The following is a 21,914-nucleotide window of genomic DNA, read 5'->3' as shown; positions in this document are numbered from 1 at the left end:
CATTTTTCTCCTGAGTTCGTTAGTCTAGAATTACACGGTTATTCGGATGCTTCTAAGGCTGCCTATGCCGCCGTGTTGTACTTACGAATTGTTAAGGAGGGTCAAGTCTTCGTTTCGCTGCTTGCATCTAAATCCAAGGTGGCTCCGTTATAAACGCTCAGTATACCAAAATTGGAGCTCAATGCTGCGCACTTACTTGCAAAGCTTGCGAAACACCACCTCGATACTTCTCCAATCAAGATTGATTCTGTACATCTTTGGTCAGACTCCAAGGACGTGATTCATTGGTTGCACTCTCAGCCTTCCAAATGGCCTACGTTCATTGCCAATCGCTGCAGCGCTATTCATACGCTTCTTCCATTAACGTGTTGGCATCACGTCCCTGGAAGAATGAATCCCGCTGATATCGCTTCTCGAGGAGTGTTGCCGTCTCAATTATCAGCTAGTGAGACTTGGTTTTACGGTCCGCATCATCTTCACGAGAAAGAGTTAACATATCCTGAACTAACGACAAGACCGCGAGATCAAGAGTCCTGCCAAGCTACGACTTTGGAGAAACTCCCCAAGTTTGGCCCTTATATTTGAAGTTCAGTAATTTACATAAACTCTTACGCATTACCACGTATTGTATGAGATTTTGCTTTAAAGCTTATCATAACGTGCTCAATCGACGGTCGCTAAAAAATTCAACGCCGTTAAATACTACGTTAATTTCTTAGGAACCGTTACCAATCATTGGACCCCGTCTTTCTCGTTTGCGAATTCGTAGTCTACTTGAGGCTGAAAGTCTTGTTTTGAGCTCCGACGAGTTGAATAATGCTGAGTTCATCCTTATTCGGTGCCATCAGATGTTGTACTTTAAACAGGAGTACGAGATCTTAGAGGCCGTTCAAGACTCTACAAACCGAGAGAGCGAGTCTGAGGTTATTTTACTTCGAAATAGTTCTCTTCTTCCCCTCAAACCGGTGTTGTTTAATTCCTTACTTCGAGTAGGGGGTAGGTTGAGTCGATCGCTCCTTTCTGAGCATTGCAAGTTTCCCATCATTTTGCAACCGGGTGATCATCTTACGAATCTTATCATTCGTGATTATCATCTTCTCACATTGCATGAAGATACGCAGCTCACGCTCACCACGTTGAGGCAGAAGTTTTGGGTTCTTCGTGGACGACAATCTGTTTGTTCGATCGTTTCACGCTGCTTCACGTGCCGTCGTTATTCTGCACCCACCCTCAAGCAACAGATGGCTGATTTGCCGGAAGACCGAGTCGCCCCTGCTCCCCCGTTTTCTCGATGTGGCGTTGATTACGCTGGACCGTTTCCTGTTCGTTTGTCTAAGGCGAGAGGTAGAGGAACTCTCAAGGGTTACATCGTTTCATTCGTGTGTTGTTGCACTCGCGCCGTCCACCTCGAGCTCGTCGAAAGTTACGATACAGAGAGTTTCCTCGCGGCTTTTAGCAGATTCACTGCTCGGAGAGGTCAATGTACTGACATTTTTAGTGATCGAGGCACTAATTTCGTAGGCGCATCCAAGGAATTGATGGATAAGGTTGAAATGGTAATTCGATACGAACCGTTTTTAAATGATATAGCTCGTCGTGGCACTAGATGGCATTTCAACCCCCCGGCTGCTCCCCATTTTGGTGGATTATGGGAGTCCGCTGTCAAGTCGGTCAAGCATCATTTGAGACGAATTATCGGAAATCAAATCCTTACTGTTGTAGAGTATTCCACGCTGCTCTGCCAAGTCGAAGCGTGCCTCAACTCTATGCCGATCACCCCCTTGTCTGACTCCCCCGAGGACCTTTTACCCCTCACTCCAGCTCACTTTCTTATCATGCGACCCTCATTTCTCGCTATTGAGCCCGACTTAACTGACGTCAAGATCTCTAGTCTTCATCGGTGGAAACTATTGACTCAAATGGTTCAACAGTATTGGCGCCGCTGGTTGTCCGAGTATCTGCAGCAGTTATTAACTCGAGTTAAATGGTGCCAACCTCAAAGATCATTAAAGATTGGGGATCTTGTGCTCATTAAAAAGGAAAATACTCCCCCGGGTCACTGGCCGCTAGCTCGAGTTACAGAGGTGTTTTTTGGTAGGGATGGTTTGGTTCGCGTCGTTAAACTTCGCACTGCTTTCGCGTCCTTTGAGCGACCCGTGACTAAACTCATCCTTTTGTGTGCGAGTTGCGAATGATTTGTAAAAGAGAAAGCGCTCTCTTATCATATTTTGTAAGTCTTATTTTAATGGTTTTTTTCTTTTTGTAAAACTGCGCTTAGTGCTTAAGAAAAATTGTTAATTTCCTTTATTTTGAGTTTTGAGCTATTTTGGAATTGGTTAAAAATTCTAACCATAGTGTGCGGTATTTTCTTTTCCTTTTCTTTATCTAATTTTCTTCGATACCCTAGACTGTTTTTTAATTCGTTGCTTCCCCTCCGGTTCAGCAAGGTCGGGGAGAATGTTGAGGATTCGAGAAAATTCTCGAAGGCTCTTGCCAACCCGGCGTTGTACAGTTGTCTGCTGACTACTGTACGAGTGAGAGAGAGCGCGAGTATGCGTGTGAGCGTGCGCGAGTATGTATGCGTGTGTGCGTGCGACTATTCCGGCCTTTTGTGTAGCACCGAGCCGCTAGTCCACGTCTGTCCGCTCAAGTAGTCGCAACGCTTATAGTTAAACCGCTTATAGTTAAAACGCTAATAGTTAAACCGCTTATAGTTAAAACGCTTATAGTTAAAACGCTAATTGTTAAAACGCTAATAGTTAAACCACTTATAGTGAAACCGCCTTAAAGTTAATTTGACTTTGTAAAGTACCCGTGCGATGGGACTCCGCATTAACTTTTCATTTCTTTGTTAAATTCATTATTAATGTGTTCCTCTTTTCTTTATTATAATATAGTTCTTTAATAGTTAAAAGTGTAGTCTTTTGTTATTACGAGAAGTTCCTTCCATGTGCTGCGCACCTGCAACTTCCATCTTCCTCTCTCCTTTCGCTACAAGTCCGGCTACAATGTAAATTATACAGTCCACTTAATTGACACACAAGTCAATCCGCAACAGTCATGATGACACTTTCATAAGTGTACATGAAGACCAAGCACAATTATTTTTAGAGATTTTTAATAAACAGGATATCACTTAAAATTCGCTTGGCAAGTAGAGAAAAAAATTTCTATGAATACATTAGACACAACAATTACACATAAAAACTTTAAAACAACCACAAATTGTTACGTTACGCCAAATTTATCCAATAGAATAATTCATTTTGATTCAAACCACCTTCAATCTTCAAAAGTTGATGCGGTATACGGTTTATTTGATCAAGCTATTATTTTATCTGGTTAATCTTACTACAGGAAGAATATCCACACAGCTAAAAATTTTACGCTGTAATGTTTTTACAGAAATTTTTCTACAAAAATACAGCAAGGACAGACTTTATCAAATAAACAATAATAAAACTAATAATAATAAGTTACCAAATGACAATCTACGTGTAGCCGTAGCCCCAGGCATAGTTGAGGCAACAAAATTTAATACATGTTTTTTTGACGGTCAGTGCATAAGCACACGATCAGTAAGAGCTAATCAAGGAGTGAGAATAAAACTCCAAAAGTGTCAGATGTTCGTTTGAGCAACGTTTCGTTGGTCTTAACGCCAACCTCATGAGGCTCACTTTATTATCAGAAACACACTCATTTTCGTGAATTTCATTGTTTAAAAATATTTCTTAACACGAAGTGTAATTATATAAAAGTATATATATATATATATATATATATATATATTTATGTGTATGTGTGTATACACACACATATATATATATATATATATATATATATATATATATATATATAAAACGAATATCGTAAGTGTCAGACATGTGTGTGTATACGTTAATAAATATAAACTGTAAATGTACGCTTCTCATGAATACAGATAACATATTTACATATGAACAATGTAGAATTAGGAGAGATTATTCATAAAATGTTTATATCTATATTATTGAGAAAAAAGGTGTCCTTTTTTCTATTAATTGTGTGTTTAGTAAGGTATATGTTTAACATTTCTGATATTATTTTTTTTGTCTATTTGGTTCATGGTCTAAAATTTTTGCTTTCGAAAAAATTAAAATTAAGACTGAATTTTTTCATGTGTAAAGTTATGACAAGTTCATTTTTCTTCGTACTATTATGTTCATTCAGGTGTTTCTTCAAAGCTCTCTTTGCTTCACCCACATATGAATCGCAAGCGAAATGATACACGACGTTGGTTTGATCAAGCTTATCAATTTCGTCCTTACAAAAAATGATGATATTGTCCAATTTATTTTGAATAATAGGATACAATTGTATGTTTAGTTTTTCTAAAGTTTTTGAACAAAGTTAAAAAGTAATGGGTTGTAAAGAATAGAAATTTTCATTTCACTACTAGTCGCGGCCCCAGAGACATGAAAATGAGAGAAAGTGGTGGTCAATGCTATCAAGCCGAAATTTGGCTGATGAAATAAAGCCGATGAAATAAAGAAAAAAATACATATAGTTACATCCTGAAGTCTCTAATAAAACGAAGATACGCGTCATACTTTTTTATTGCAAAATAGTTCTAAAAACGGCTTTTTTTTGGTTTTTGAAATTTATTTCAAAAAGTATCAGTTTTACAAAAAAAATGTTTTAAGTAACAATTGTTCAGGATACAATTGTTCATATGGATTAGTGGTTTTAAAAAACCCAAAAATTTTTTTATTGCTTATTTTTAGCCCTGAAACATAGAATTGGAAAAACAGAAAAGTGAGAGAAAAAGTATCTTGAAGACGTTGGAATTTGATGAAAATCGGGTACTTTGTAGATATTGTTATTATTAATAAAGTCCCTCAAGTTCGATCGCAAAAATTCAAAATGGCGGCCTATTGCAAAATTGTTAACTAAAAAATTGAATAAGAAGTAACTTGTGTCGCAGCGGTCTGATCGAAACCAATTTGTTGCAAGCCGTGGGTACTAATAAACTATTTGATCAGTCCCAAATTCAAAAAATTTATTGATAAACAGGATTGTTATTTTAAAAAAAGTAAAAATGCATGTCCATATCTTGGCAAATTTTGCCCTTAAAGATTTTAAATAAATTGCATATTTTTGCGCTTATTTTTTTATGAATTTTCAACAAAAAAATTTTGTTCCAAAACCAATAAGGGCGAAGATAGGTTTTTTTCTTAATTATGCACAGCGATCTCTGTGTTGCTTATTTTGACTTTGGACCGAGCTATTTCTTTTTTTAATACTTACTTTACGATGAGAAATTTTTTTCCAAAAGGTTTACGATAATCCTTTTGCCACAGTGTTAACAAACTACGCAAAATCAAGCGCCAGACACGGGTACTGCGTGCTTCGGCCAGCAGCGCGACGAGCATGCGCAATAGCTCAAATCTGCCCGGTCCGTGAGTCTATGAGTTACCTTAGCTGCATTATTAATTAAGGGACCAATAAATCACCCATGACGATGCAGTTTTCTCTATACCAATGTATTTTTTCCTCAGCTACACGCTGGTGCTATTTTTTTTCGTACAACGACTTAAAAACAGTCATATTAACACGTTTTGCGTGAGTATTAGGTTCACGAGTCCCATATTATTCATTTTTGGTAATATCGTCAGTTTCTTCCATTATTTACTTAATATTACCCATATGCACACTTTCATTTGGGTATATGTACTTACACTGTGTACGTTCCTACCTCTTCTGTATATGAACTCATACACTTATACACGAACGCTGGGGAGTTAACTGCTCTGTAGCCTGCAAGAAGTGTAAAAGAAAAAACTACAGCAACATAGAAAAACATTAAATTCTTGAAGATATTGATGATGAAAGTTTATTAGATGTATTTCCTCAAGTAGTCGATGACGTACAGAATGCTTGTTCGACAGCAGAGAGCAATTCGGAAGGCAAAATTAAAGTCGACGATGGAGAAATTATCATGGAACCGGGCTCAAAAAGAGCTAGAGTAGAATAAGTTGGTTTTGTAAATGTTTTTGAATATTTCTCTTGATACAAAAACTGTAAATATGATTTATTATCTTTCAATAAATACTTGAAAATGTTGTGGTTCGTCTTTTGTAGTTGTTATCTCAAAATAGTACTCAGGGTTTTGTGATTATTACAGTCATAACAGACTAAAAAGGAATGTTAAGACACGCATAATCCAATACCATTTAATTTTACATTGGTGTGGGTTGTCAAGGTGAGTAATATTAAGAAAATAATGGAAGAAATTGACGATCTTATCAAAAATAAGTAATATGGGATTCGTGAACCTATTACTCACGCAAAACGTGTTAATTTAATCGTTTTGAAGTCGTACGAAAAAATAAATAGCACCAGCGTGTAGCTAAGGAAAAACTACATATGAATAGAGAAAACCGCATCGTCATGAGTGATTTATTGGTCGCTTATTAATAATACAACTAAAGAAACTCATGGACTCTCAGCTTGGGCAGATTCGAGGTACTGCGCATGCTAGTCGCGCTGCTGGCCGAAGCACGCAGTAGCCGCGGCTGGCACTTGATTTTGCATAGTTTGTTAACACTACTGTTTGTGGCAAAAGAATTGCCATAAACATTTTGAAAAAAATTTCTCATTGTAAAGTAAAAATTACAGAAAAGAAATAGCTCGGTTCGAAGTCAAAATAAGGTATATAGCGATCGCTACTGTAAAAAAATTTTAATAGCAATCATAATTGAAAAAAAAAATCTATCTTCGCTCCTATTAATTGCGAAACAAACTTTTTTTTTTAAATTCATGAAAAAATAAGCGCAAAAACATGCAGTTCATTTCAAATCTCTAAGTGCAAAATTTGCCAAGATATGGACATGCACTTTCACTTTTTTTAAAATAACAATCCTGTTTATCAATAAATTTTTTAAATTTAGGACTGATCTAATGGTTTATGAGTACCCACGGCTTGCAACAAATTGGTTTCGATCGGACCGCTGCGACACAAGTTACTGCTTGTTCAATTTTTTAGTTAACAACTTTGCATTAGGCCGCCATTTTGAATTTTTGAGATCAAACTAGGGGGACTTTGTTGATAATAGGAATATCTACAAAGTACCCGATTTTCATCAAATTCCAACGTCTTCAAGATACTTTTTCTCTCACTTTTCCGTTTTTCCAATTCTATGTTTCAGGGCTAAAAATAAGCAATAAAAAAATTTTTGGGTTTTTTAAAACCACTAATCCATATGAACAATTGTATCCTGAACAATTGTTACTTAAAACATTTTTTTTGTAAAACCGATACTTTTTGAAATAACTTTCAAAATCAAAAAAAAAAGCCGTTTTTCGAACTATTTTGCAATAAAAAAGTATGACGCGTATCTTCGTTTTATTAGAGACTTCAGGATGTAACTATATGTATTTTTTTCTTCATTTCATGCCAAATTTCGGCTTGGTCTTTATGTACACATATGAAAGTGTCATCATGAATTTCTTTTAACCAGCACAGGGCTTTTGTCTTAAGATCTTCTGGAACTGAATAAGCGTATAGTTAAGAGACAGGAGATCTCATTGGGCTGATAACAATTTATTTATAAAATTTTTTATTAAAAGTAAAGTAAACATTATTAAATAAGTATCCATTTCATTCTATGATTATATGATAGGGAATATTGGGAATCATCCTTTTTTCAACTGTTTATGACTGATTCTAACGAAATGTTGGTGAAAAGAGAAATAACATCTAAAGAAATAAAAATAAATTCTGTCGGTATTTCAAGAGTTTTAATTTGTTTTGTAAGTTCAACGCCATTATTCAAATGTGAAGCTGGTTGTGCAAACACTTTCAAAAGAGAATTAGAGAGACTTAAGGCAAGTATGCGTGTAGGAGAATTAATCGATGAAATAACAGGTCTATATGATAGAGAAATCTTGTGTATTTTTGGTAACCCATAACATCTAGATAAAATTATATTAGTTTGTGTTAATTGATAGTTATGATATTTGTATTTTAAAAATTCCTTATTGTTTAGTTTCGTTAAAATTTTGTGAACTTCTGGGTGTAAATTATCTAATGAATTTCTATTTTCCGTTCTGTACGTAGAAGTATTGCTTAACATCAACTCTATGTTCTTATATATAAAGTTTTTGTCAAGGCAAACAGTCACATTCTTATTTCCAACGCCAGTGCATATTTTTTAAAAACATTCATATTCCCATTTTATATTTTACTACTTGCATTTGATGTTTTATTGGATTTATGCATGTATATATATGCGCATATATATATATATATATATATATATATATATATATATATATATATATATACTTCGTGTTAAGAAATATTTTTAAACAATGGAATTCAAGAAAATAAATGGTTTCTGTTAATAAACTGAGTCTGATGAGGTTGGCGTTAAGACCAATGAACGTTGCTCAAACGAATGTCTGACATTGTTGGAGTTTTATTCTCACTTCTTGATTAGCGTTTACTGATCGTGTGCTTATGCATTGATCGTCAAAAAAACATGTATTAAATTATGTTGCCTTAATCATTAATTTTTTGAACGATTACGTCTGACTAACGGTCAAATCATGGCAGCTGATAAACCAACAGGCAAGTCTTTCCATCTACAAAGAGCAAGATTGACCTCTGATCTGTGTTCGCATGTATCAAAATTGGTCTAATTTTAGTACTGGAAGACCTAGCAATTCTGCACATGTTGCTGGCACTCAGTCAAGTTGATATCTTAAAGGGCAAGAAAATATTTTTAACTCATTTTTTAGCCAAGTCTTTCGATACATCAAACAATAGTATGTTAACATTATTTTTTTGGATCGATCATTATATTTTTTTATCATATATTGAACTTCTAATAACTCATATCTTGAATTAAAAAGGTCAACACTGTTACCAGAAGTAGAGGAACTGTTTATTCAGGAATTGAATTTCATTGTTCAAACCTTGTAAATCACGCTGCAAGCTGTTTACCACCTCACTAACAATTTGATCGATATTTAATTTAAATTTGTCAATATCCTCTCCCATAGAAATAACATTAGCTTGTTTCTCTTTTATCACTTTAATTGCCTCACTGACCCTATTGACCGCCTCTTGAAATGACTGGGCAGACTCAGGAAGGCTTGAGTTTTCACCATCGTTAGCCCTGAATTCAGGACATCTATAAAGCATCATGGGCTCTTTCTTTTTAAACTTAAGGATTCTAATTTCAGAGATCTTGAACACCGAAAAAGAGGATTGCATGAGTTACACACGACGATCAATGAACAAGCAACAAAGCTTTTATTGCAGTACAGACAACAGTATATTAGTACAAACGCCTCTTACTTTTTTTTTTACTATAGTTTTTTTTAAACGTTTGTTATTTAAAAATGTATTTGCCACAGCAAATTGGTTTTGGAATTGCTAGCTCTAAATTTCTGTTATATTAATTATCATCTAATTATATTTCAACAGCTTACTTGTCTGGTTTACCTAAGCTATCTTTTGCTTAATTAAAAATCTCTGATTCCATCCCTGATTCTAAATCGGTGTACTTCTATTTTCTACTACAGAAATCTCATTATAGTCTGCCCTTGTATAATTTTTGTATCAACTCTACATCTGCATAACTCTCCAAGATAGGGGTAAACAGGGGTATTATTGCGGTTTTTTTAGTGGTTAGCTTTAAACTTTTGTCTAAGAAATTCAGTTCATCAAATCGTTGTAATTTTTTTTTATTGCTGTTGGACTCAAGAGCTGCTGGATTCCGCTTTTATAAATGTATAAACTCATGAATATTGATTTAAAAAGAGGTTTTAAAGTTCAGTTGTCAATGCTGGTATTATTGCGGGCTTGTATGTATTATTGTGCACGTATTATTGTGGTCAATTTCAATGCTAAATCAACGGGGTATTTGCAATAATACCATCATAGTGAAAGAGGTTATGTGTGTACCAGTTATTGCAGACGTGATTTTTTGTTATGCAAATATAAAGTTTTTAAGGCTATTCTGGAACTGAAGTTCAATGAATTAGGTACTCTATAACTTGATTTAATGATTTCAAGTATTTACTCATCATAACTCATTAGTCCAATTAAAGTATACGCATCATTCGAGATTACCGCAATAATTGGAGCAACCGCAATCATACCCCAGTTTACCCCTAAACATATAACTAAGAATCTTTTTTTTTCTTCGTTACTGAGTCCTTCTTTCACAATTTATTTTTTTCCAATTCTGAAATTTCTGTCTATAAATCTTTGTCTCCGTTCTTACTCTTTTATTACTGATATAAACTGTTTTTGTATCATTTTTCTGTATCACTGTTCCCATTGTTAATATTGCTATGATTCGCTCGATCAGCTGAGACTCTGGAACTATACCTTTTTTTGTCGTACATCGACGTCATGGAAGTTCAACAAGATTTCCTTTGATAATTTTCGGGTACTACTTACGAAATAAAACAACATCCGAATTACTACTCTGATCAGCAAAAAAAATGATTTATTCAGTTGAAGAATCGCGGCACGATAAAAATTTAATTGGCGATAAAACATATATGTGAAGAAAGTAAATTTTGAATTTTAATTCTTGAATTGATTTTCTTACAAAAAAAAAAACTTATTACGAGAATTGACCCAGTGATCTCTCGCACGCTAGCCAAGTATCGTATCCGTTCTGCCACAAGCTGTCCTAATATAAGGAAACCTTTTACTTTCTCTTAGTGTGGTTCGTAACCTATTTTTAATATAGATATTAATTTACTGTACATTCTTTCATTTGGTTTGATTATAAACATTAATTGTTCTTTTAAATAAATAATTGTATATTCGATTGTTTTTTGAAATTTTTTTCAAAGTTTTCATTTTTTTTTATTATTGGCTTTTTAATACGAGGTTCCATGAATAAATTATTACACTTCCATTGTTATTTTATACTGTTACATTATAACTTCATACTTAGGTACCTAAACATCCACTGACCACTATTTTTTTTTTTTTTGTGACTCATTTTAATACGCAGAAAAATTCAGTATGTATATTACTATGTAATAAAGATACAGTCTTACTACTTTTTAGTTGGCCTAACGTAGTTTTGCAGTAAAGTTTTAAAATTAAACTATTGTACCTTTATATTTTTACAATAATCAGGCAGAACAAACGCCATCCTCAATGATTAAGTATACGTCGGTCGTCGAGCTCGTTGCAGCATGCTATGCTCTCAAAGCACCAATTAATATTTATTGCTTTGGGAATATATAATTTGCAATTAATGTCACCTTACATGAAACAAATTTTTAATCTTATCAAATAATTACCATTTTCATTGCCAAAAAATTTATCATTTAAAAATGTGGATCAGTGGACAAACCCATATTTATAATTTGTAACTTTACTGATTCAAAAATTTTATTAAAGATTAGATTCCCCTTAGTTTTTAGTCTTCTACTTAGGCGATTACTTTTCATTTTCTTAAACTTATCTCTTTTCTCTTACTGCATAAAAAAATTAACTTTATTTTTTTTTTTTTTTATTTGATTTTCTAATAGTTTGTTTTAGGTCCAAACAAAAATAGTTTACTTTTTAGCCTTTTTTTTTATTGAACTATACTGTACTCTTATTGAAATAGAGGAATCGTTCAGCAAACTGTTTTAAGCCAAACTAATAACTCTAATGTTTGTCTGCGCTTTTTTATATTAAAAAACTTGAATGCGATAATGCTTGTCTGTATAATTTACTATTCTGTAACTTACTTCTATTTTTTTTTTCAATCCATACGTATTAACGCATGCGAATTTTATGGGTGTTACGTCCAAACTTATAAGTGAAGGGCGAAACTCGTAGATTCGTTCTACAAACAAATAAATTTAATTTTTGTTTGTCAGGAACCAGACTCCAGCCTAAAGGCCTTATTTACTCTTACTTACAGTATACTTTTCTTTTGAATCGTTGACTCGGTGTTGTTATATTAGATTTCACCGAGTGGTATGTATGGAGTGGTGTTAATGTGTCGTGCGCCGAGCTGACGTTGACCTACGGCTTGAATTTCTATCTCATGTAATGCAGTAAAAGCGTATTTTATTTGTCTTTTATCTTACGTCCTTGTAAAGGTCTTTGTCATACGTTATCTGCTTGTTTTTGCTTAATATTCAATTTATTCATCAAAGCTATAATTATGTTTCCATCAATTGAATTTTGAATCTTGAAATATTTGAATTAGGAAAATAAATTTAATCAACGACCAATTGTGTCTTATCTGATGATTAAATAAATTTGGTAAAGCAGGAAACAAACGATTTTTACTAATAATGTGAATTATATCATTAAGTTTTAAGTTCGGAACCCAAGTCGACGATCCTTTCTCTCTTATTCCTGTTTGATTCACTTTTTAGGTAAGTCTACAGTGGAGTGGTTTGCTCGAGCTTTTTTCACACAGCTTAGTTACCGAATTAAGCCTTACATTTGCTTAAAAAGAACACTTCTAACACGCAGCTTAATCACCGAATGAAGTCTTAATTCTACATTCGCTTAAAAGACGTAAAAAAACTCACCCTCCGACTTTTATAGCTACTTTAGAGCACTTGATAAAAAACAAAAGGCCACGTTAAAATTTTTTTTGTTCATTTACTCGTTTAAGCATAAGTATCAATAGGCACTAGTTTTGTATTCTAATTCTGCCTAGATTTTATTATCATGAGTTTGTCTTTATTATTTTTTATTTCAAATAAACCATTGGTTTGTCAATAAAAACACAAGATTAATTTGTCTTGACTTGAAAATGCTCAAGTTGTGTTATGAATCAGATGAGTGCTAGAAAAGAGGTTGAATAGTTTGTAAAATTGATGGAACATTCTGATAAGATGATATTCATAAATTTTTTTTTAGTAAGACATCATTTCATATAACGCTTGTGCCTTAAAATTGTTTTTACAGGTTTTTTAGTTGCGAACTATTACCATAAGACGGACAACAAAACTAATATTATTATTATTATTATTATTATTATTATTATTTTTATTATTATTATCATTATTATTATTTATAAAATTACGAAAATAAGTTTTTCGTATATATTTCAAAATATATTATTTTCATACATAAAAATCTAAGACTAACGAAGAACGTAAAATTTTTACCTACCGGTACCCACTCATGTAAATATGGTAAGTAAATTTTACCGTTGTGATCAACATAACTGCTAACTTTTATATTCATTTCTGGAGTTGGGGTAACGTAACACATTGGTGCGTTGTTTGGATGAGTATCCATAATCCAGATGCAAATAGGTATGTGATAAGTATTACCTAAAAAAGTATTTATTATTAGTTTGCACGTGTTTAAATTGTATACTATTGTATCACTACGAACAGATTTACATGTGAAAAACATCATGAAAAAATGATTCATTTCAAAATTTTGCTTATTATATGTCATAATCAAACCATAAAAGTAAGCCAACACTTAAGTACGTTTTGTTGGTAGATATGAAATTCGAGTACTTTCTTCGAAAAAATTTCATCTTAAAAAACATCGATGCATCGGGCAGTGTAAATATAAAAAAATTTTTATTTAGACTGATCTAATGAGATCAGTCATGTTCCATGTAAAGTATCGTGTATTATATTTGTAACGTACCATATTTTTTTCTAAAGACATTAAGGGTTCATTCATTCTGCTTTCATGAGTTACCAAGTATAAGTTAAATTTAAAACAGTTCTAGAAACTATTAGTCTTCCCGTGACGTTGGATTTGAAATCATAATTTTTTTGATTGAAATCGGATACGTCAGCTGGCATACACGCGAGTATCAAATCACTTTTGTGGACACACCCTTGAAATAGGGCTCATTTTGTTCGCAACATCCTGTACTATGTGGAAATTGAGGGCATCTGAGTGTAGTTCCCTGTCCATGGGAAACCACACATAAAATAAGTAGGACAGGAAGCAGAAGTGTCATTATACTAAGTTGATGAATAAGGGTATGATAGAGACTTTTTATGAACTTGACGTCAACAACAAAAATATAACAAGTTCAATCTATAATACGACTGGTATAATTGCAGAAATATTAATGTGAGGTTAATGTATACGCATTAAGTATTTTTTATTATACATGTATTAAATAATGTAGCCTACGACACACTTTAAATCACTGGCTCAATAAAAGTATTTTAATAAAAGATAGAAGTAAAAAGATACGTTGACGGTCTTGGGGCTCGATAATAAAGCCAAATATAAATTTCTTTATTTAATTGATAAATATACTAATTAATTATTTTACAGTGCAGAAGAATGTACACTTATATAAGTAAGGTAAACTATTGATATATATAATTACACTAAAATAACTAAGCACAACTTTAATATTACATGAGTTTTCTGGAAGTTTTCTTTAGACTGTCTATGATAGGGCTATCTACCCTTATATGCAATAATAAGGAACTGTTTGCATGAACCTCCCATTTTTATAACTTTTCTAGATCCCGATATTCCTTTCGTAATAATAAAAGAAGCATTCTTCAATCTCATTTTTCCTCCTACATTTAATGATATACTAAGTATAAAGAATTCTCTCCCTGTTGACAAAGTTCCGATAAGAATTAGCGAACACTTTTCAAAGAAATCTACTGCTTCAAGCTGTACGTAAATTTTTTAAATTTTTAACCTTTAAAAGAATTTATGTATGTGTTACTATTTTCGCACATATAGATGGATAATAAATTACAACTTTTTACACAGGTTATCACTAATATTTTTAAAAAAAGCTTAGCGCACCAAAATGTATACTCCCATATAAATTAAAATACAATTTATGTATATTTATTTATGATCTTAGTCTTATTTCTATAAGTAACTTAACTATTAATTATTTGTTTGTCGAAAGTCCAATTATTTGCGCCTTGAGTGGTGTCAAGACATGTATAAAAATATGTATTAAATATTAAATATTCAAGTATGTATAAGGTCGGTGAAAAGCCTTGAGATGTCTTGATTGAAAATAATATAACTTAGAATAACGGAAACGGCATCCACATACATATACAATGGTATTAATATATGAATAAAACTAGAAAACAATGTTCTATAACATCTATACATGTATGTATGAGTTTCTTTTTAAAGTCCATGCCTTATCCTAGTTTGCTAATGATATGAATTAATAAATTCAATTACATATTATCTTGCTAATATATAAAGCAAAGTCACTAAAACTGCTATAATCACTAACTGGGAAAACTAATGAATCGATTTTGTTGAAATTTTGCATACCGATTCTTGACACTTCCTAGATGATTTTAGTATAGTTTTTATCTTGAAAAATTTAATGACAATAGCAATGAATAAGCTCGAAGTTTTGCAAAAATACGCCAACTTTTCACTTTAGTTCGGTAGGATCCGCTAGGTGGCGTCAACATAAAATCGAAGCTACCTGCAACAGAATTAAATAAGTGTAGTTATAATAGGCTGGAGCGTCTCAAAAATTTCTGTAGTCGGCTATCGGCAGTTCATCGAGCTACATTGAGAATGTCGATAATAGTAGTGCAGCTGGGTATCCCCTTTACGGACGACACTCTTCACCAATGGGCAAGTAACCTAGGTCTACTTCCACCTTAAACCTTCAGGATTGATGAGTGCTACCAATAAATAATTATTTCAACCGATAATGTCTCCGGCGGAATACCAGGAGACGTACCTAGCCAGAGCATAACCTGCTCCAACACTTCAGAGTTGTGTGGCCATTTCACCATCCCGCCTAGTGCTGTCAGAGAATTTTTTACTATAAATGTAAGCCAGGGAAGACAGCTCTGAGGAGCACGGGCAGCCACAACGGCTTCCGTCTCAGTGGTCGTTTCCAACAGCATACCTTCAGAGAGAGTATTTTCTAGGCCCACTTCCCCGACTAACTATGAGCGGTTGGTTTTCCGGGGAAAGACCTGTAGACGAGATATTCTTTGGTCAGCAGCGTATCTCCATGAAGTACGGTCTATGTACACGGAGACTTCTAGGGTAAAAGTCAAGCTACCCGCAGCCACCTCTTCATCATCAGGAATAATAATAGTGCTTGTTACTGATACAACGCTGTTCTAGGAGTCGTGGGTTCGATTCCCGGTGAATGCAGATTTTTTTCAAAAACCGTTATCATCGAAAAAAGTTCTTATGTAACCCCAGCTGTTTCGGGGCGGGTTTTTCCGTGGAATTTTCCTCCAGAGTAATTTCAGGGTTTTTTCCTTGCCACACAGGTCTTCAGGCCTGGGTAAATGCGAAAAAGTGTTAGGGCCATAGGTAGGGATTAGTGAATCTGATGCCAGGCGTCAGCAGAAAGCGCCGGCTTAACCAGCGAGGAGTGGACGTCCTGAAATATTATGGAGTCCTCTCCCAGTAAAGGCTACACAGTGGCGAGTGAACCCAATGCACCATTAGTGTAAAGAGTGTCAGCTTAACTGACAATGTGTTCCATCGGAGATACTCACACTGTGTTCATGGATTCAGGTATGATTTCAGTAAAAAGGGTTGGAAATTGGTGCGGCGATATACCCCCACATAGAGGTGGTGAGTGGGTTGCCCCAGCGACAAGGCCAGTAGGCTGTCGTGGTCACCTAATAAAAAAAAAAAAAAAAAAAAAGAAATAACTATATGTTTCACCACTGTCCCTTTTCAGGGCCATTATAAGTATTAACGTTCCCTACTTGACCATCAATCTTATCGGCTCTTTGAAGGGCCACCTAAGTTTAAACTACCTTGCCAACAAATACATTTTTACTACCATTTCCGGAAGCGATTTGTCAACTAAAAAACTATGTTAATTAAAGATGGTCACTATTCAACCAAGTCAGTAATTCACTGGCAGTCATCACGAGCGAAGTTGTACTTCGCAAGTCTGGGAGTCCCGGTGTCCGACGACCCTATATAACCCTCTCGACTCGAAGCATTCAACCAGGAATCACCGATCCTCCCCAAGGTCTGCGCTGGGCGAACCTAACAGATATGAAGGGGAAAAAAACTTGAGCCAATGGGACAGTCTCAAACGGGCAAGATCACGAACCAATTTTCCCATCTTAGATCACTAAAACAACTGAGTCTCCAAAAAAAGATCTTTATAACTAGCTCCAAAGCTTTGTAATTTTTCTCCCGATCAGTCTGGGGCTTTAACAGCAGGCCAGAGAAGATCACCCTGAAGTTTCCAGGCAGTCACAATTGCTGTAAACTTCAGTCAAGAAAAGTTTACTTAAGAAACTCACCAGTCTTTTTTAGGGCCGTCGGACATCAAACTACCTTGCCAACAAATATATTAGAACTTAACCAAGTTGACAGAAAATAGCCTTTAGGGGTCTCAAAAGTCTTAAGCATGCCAAAAGTCACAAGAGGGTGAATTAAAAGGAAAACTTCAAATGTATCTGATGAATACAATTTTAGGCATCAAGAAACTGACGCAGAAAATTCATCGAGAGCGGAACAGCAGCGTCAAAATCGACAAATAAAGAATCCATTAAGTGAGAGATCAGCTTTTCATTGTACCCTCACAGTTATCTCCTAAATTTTTCAGATTTTTAAATAAGTAGAAAATGTGTTTGTATTTTTGGGGCGATAAAAAATGTAGGGATTAAGCTCCAAGACTTTGTTGCTCTAATAATAATGTTGTGAGATAAGAGAAAAAAATTTTTTTTAATTTACATTTTTTGGAAGTTTTAAATCTTAACAACTTTGAAAAATAGCCCTTTTCGTAAATTCTATAAGAGAAACTACAAATCAACGACTAATTGGGACCAACGATTATTTTAAGGCGTAAGGAACGCACGGCACTTTTCAGCATAATTATATTTTTTTAAATATTTTAGCTTATTATTTGACTAATTAAACTGTGTGGATTCCGAACAAATATGTTTTTAATTAGAAGTTTTCTTTTTCTGGGAAGTGTCAGGAATATATGTTAAGTTTATAACTGAAAACATTTCACGTTTCATGTCAACACACTACGGTATTTCATTCAGTAAGTTTCGGCTAAGCCGAGACGGGGGCTGCTAGTGTATACATGTATCTGTGTGGGTAGGTGTCAAGATCCGTGATGGTTAGTAAGGCTTTAGTTAGATTCCACAAAAATGCTGTAGAAACCTGTAGGTGGCCCGTGGTGGGTCAAGAAAAATTATGCGGGTAAAAGGTGGGATATATTGAGGGTCACGGGGAACTGCGAGAGGGGGCTCGACAAAAAGTTGGCTAAAATAAAGCAGAAAATGACAATTCTACCTTATTTTGTGGGAGGGTGGTGAAGAGTCAACAGGGGCCTGTTCGAGGGTTGTAAGGATTTGTGTGGTGTGCCCCATACAAACAACTATGTAGTATCGGGATACATATATATATATATATATATATATATATCCCTATACTGTAAAGTTTTAACGGTGGTTCTTTGCTTACTGCCTTTTAATAACCAATAGCTCAATAACCTAATATAATTATATCTTAAGCCCGTTAATCCCCTTCAGCCTCTTTCACATCCTCACTGCGCAATTATTGGTAAGTTGTGTAGAGTTTTTCACTATTTTAACCCAATAAAACTTGTCAGCGCCATTTTAGCATCCGACAAGGTTAGAAATTATTCCATAAATGTTTGTTACTCTAATTCGATAAAATTGTTTTGGATTCCTTCTCACTTTACCCTCCATAATACATTTTAAACCACTAATGTTTCTGGCTGCTCTGAAGGCTAAGTAATTTTTGGTATAAGTACATTATTTTCAAGTTCTTTTCAGTTTTAATTTAATCTTTAACACTATACCTGAAAAATGTTGAAATCTTAAATCGTGTAACGTTACCTAAGCTACTGGCTATACCTAAATTTTCTATCAACATTACTATTTCTCGAACTTGTAAATTTAGTACATGAGGCGACAATTTTTCTCGTTTAATGTTACACTTTTTAATCAGAAAATTTAAATAAATGTTATGATCTGATTTGTCGACACCTTTGTATGTGGAATAATCTATGCTATGGAAGGTGTCATATATTCTTTTCAAGATTTAAAATTTTGTTAGTCAAAAGAAAATGTATTAATTGTGAGAAGTCACAGTTCTATAACTAAAATTTATCATTTTATGATTTCCTAAGTAATAAAAAATACACACTTACGTATTTAGCGTACGGTCTACTACCTAAATAAGAAGAAGGTATTTAAGGTGGCTCCAGTGGCCTCAATGTTAAAATTATAAATAACCCAACCGAGGTTAATAAAATTGAATTATATTCTTTGAATTCCCATCTTTCTATTCGTATAGAAAAAAAATTAAGGTTGACGATGAAAACTGTAAGAAATCATGCTTACAAAATCGTAGTTTTAAGACGGGTTGGATAGGAAATGCAAGCTTACACGATAGACAACCTACTGCTACATTTATATAAATAACCCGTAAGGTGTAAAAAATATACTATCTTACTAATATATAAAGCAAGAACGCTAAAACCGTTGTAATCGCTAACCGCGACAACTACTGAAACGATTTTGTTGAAATTTTGCACACTGATTCATGATACATCCTAGATGGTTTTAGTATAGTTTTTATCTTGAAAAATTTAATGCTAATAGCAATGAATAAGCTCGCACTTTTGCAAAAATACGCCAACTTTTCACTTTAGTTCGGTAGGATTCGCTAGGTGGCGTCAACATAAAATCGAAGCTACGAGCAACAGAATTAAATAAGTGTGGTTATAATAGGCCAGAGCGTCTCGATAAAGATGTAGTTGAGCTTCGGCAGTTCAACGAACTGTATAGAGAATACTGATGACAGTCTTGCAACTGGGTATCCCGGTTACGGACGACACTCTTATCCAAGGGAGAAGAGACCTACGGTTCCATTCACCCTGAATCTCGACGAGTGCAATCGAAAAAAAATCATTCCAACCGATGACGTCTCCAACATAAAACCAGGAGACATGTCTAGCCACAGCACAATCTGCAATTCTGCACCAACTCTTCAGAGTTGTGTGGCAGTCCCACCGTCCCGCCTGGTGCAGTCAGAGAATTTTTGGCTACAAATGTAAGCCAGGGAAAACAGCTTTGAGGAGCACGGGCAGCCACAACAGCACTTTTCTTGATATTGTTTGATTCCAAGAACAGCTAATAATACAATAAATAATGACAAGTACTAAGGGCTATGCTGTTCAAATTGACTTTATTTGAAAAACGACGTTTCGACTACTCCAAGGCAGTCCTTATCAAGTCAAATATTAAACAATAATCGCAGAGTGTCGTCAATGTAAAATGTTTATTCTACTCAACTGCGATATAGTACTATATATGATATTATATGATCATATATAGTACTATATCGCAGTTGAGTAGAATAAACATTTTACATTGACGACACTCTGCGATTATTGTTTAATATTTGACTTGATAAGGACTGCCTTGGAGTAGTCGAAACGTCGTTTTTCAAATAAAGTCAATTTGAACAGCATAGCCCTTAGTACTTGTCATTATTTATAGCACTTTTCTTAGTCGTCGCGTCCCCAACGCGCTTACCCACATGTTCCCGTCTAACGATGAGCGGTTGGTTATCCGGGGAACGAGCCGAAGACGAGATATCCTTGAACAGCAGCGTACCTCTCTCCATCACAGTCTCCGTACATAGAGACTCCCAGGGTGAGAATCAAGCTACCCGTACCCAGCTCTTCATCATTAGGAATAATAATAAAGAAATAGCCTGGAAGTTTCACCACTGGCGCTTTTTAGGGCCATTATAAGTATTTACGTTCCCTACTTAACCATCAATTTCATCGGTTCTTTTTAGGGGCCACCTAAGTGTTAACTACCTTGCCAACAAATACATTTTTGTGTCTCTTAGTTAAAAATAAGCTCACTTGAATAGAATAAACGAATAAAAAAAATCCCACGGGAAACTTTTTAAGAAATTATATTGAATAAAATGCAATAAATAACTTATGGCCATAAAAGCTTGTGTTAAATTGTAGAACTAAATAATTTTTTTTCGAAAATACGTCTGGAAAAAAAAATATTAAAGAAATTCATACGCAAGTAAAGTATTTTTTTAAAAAAAAGTATAATTTTTTTTCTAGTGTCACCTAACATTTTTTATTTTTTACTGAAACCTTCTGAAAGAACGTACCACCTTGTTTCAAAAACTTGAAAAATGTTTGGGTTTTGATTGACTGCACCGAAGTAAATTTTTAGTGATTTCAGAGACCGAAAAATTTGTGCCATCAAATTGTTACTTACTTCCATTATAAGGGCTGTCAAATCTTCTGAATAAGCACACCAACTTCCTTCAGTTTTAAATACATGTTTTCAATTGGATAAACTATAAAAATAATACTATTTCAATAATGCCATACACTGATTAAGTTGACAGTGATAGCAAAATCTTCTTATTGTAAGACGTATATTTTTTAGCATATTTAATAGTCCATTTATTGTTCAACGGTATTTTATGTTTACTTTGTTATAACCAAATTTATTTGTACAATAATATACCCAATTAAATAGCGCACTTGATAAGAGCCTAGTCTCGCAGCTTTATATGTTGTCCACCAAGGTGCGTATTATCAGAGTTTTGATCCCAAAAGCAACCGGAAAAAGAAGTTTTGAAACATATATATATATATATATATATATATATATATATATATATATATATCCGCTCACTCAAAAACTTCTACATGGTAAAACATCTTACCTGAGGTAAGGCATCTTACTTTTTGACTGGATTGAAATCAAATTTGATGCTCCCAAGAGATACCATGATTAAGTGGTTTAAGCAACAGTGTTAAAGGACGAAAAACTAGCTCACTATTAAGAGGCAAACGCAAAATCTAATGGTCTCAAACTATATCAAACGAGATCATGTCCATATATGAGAATAAGACTTTGACTCTCACTGCCATCTAACCAAGTGGGTTTGGAAA

At 34.2% G+C, this 21,914-nt stretch overlaps 1 protein-coding gene across 6 annotated transcripts in view; it reads right to left on the bottom strand.

Annotated features, from left to right (window-relative positions):
• The window catches only part of TSG101 (tumor susceptibility gene 101), a 155,678-nt gene that overhangs the window by 94,516 nt on the left and 39,248 nt on the right, over nucleotides 1–21,914 (bottom strand). For all 6 annotated transcript variants that reach the window (XM_089598384.1, XM_089598385.1, XM_089598383.1 and 3 more), the window contains exon 5: nucleotides 13,139–13,302. In XM_089598384.1, the coding sequence (XP_089454510.1) occupies nucleotides 13,139–13,302 (164 nt within the window). The remainder of the gene's footprint in view (nucleotides 1–13,138; nucleotides 13,303–21,914) is intronic.

This window comes from Copidosoma floridanum, unplaced genomic scaffold, assembly GCF_036245765.1.
Source record: "Copidosoma floridanum isolate Cflo_tuat_1 unplaced genomic scaffold, Cflo_Japanese_pri ptg000006l, whole genome shotgun sequence".
Classification (NCBI taxonomy): domain Eukaryota; kingdom Metazoa; phylum Arthropoda; class Insecta; order Hymenoptera; family Encyrtidae; genus Copidosoma; species Copidosoma floridanum.
This window is presented reverse-complemented; position numbering and strand designations above follow the sequence as displayed.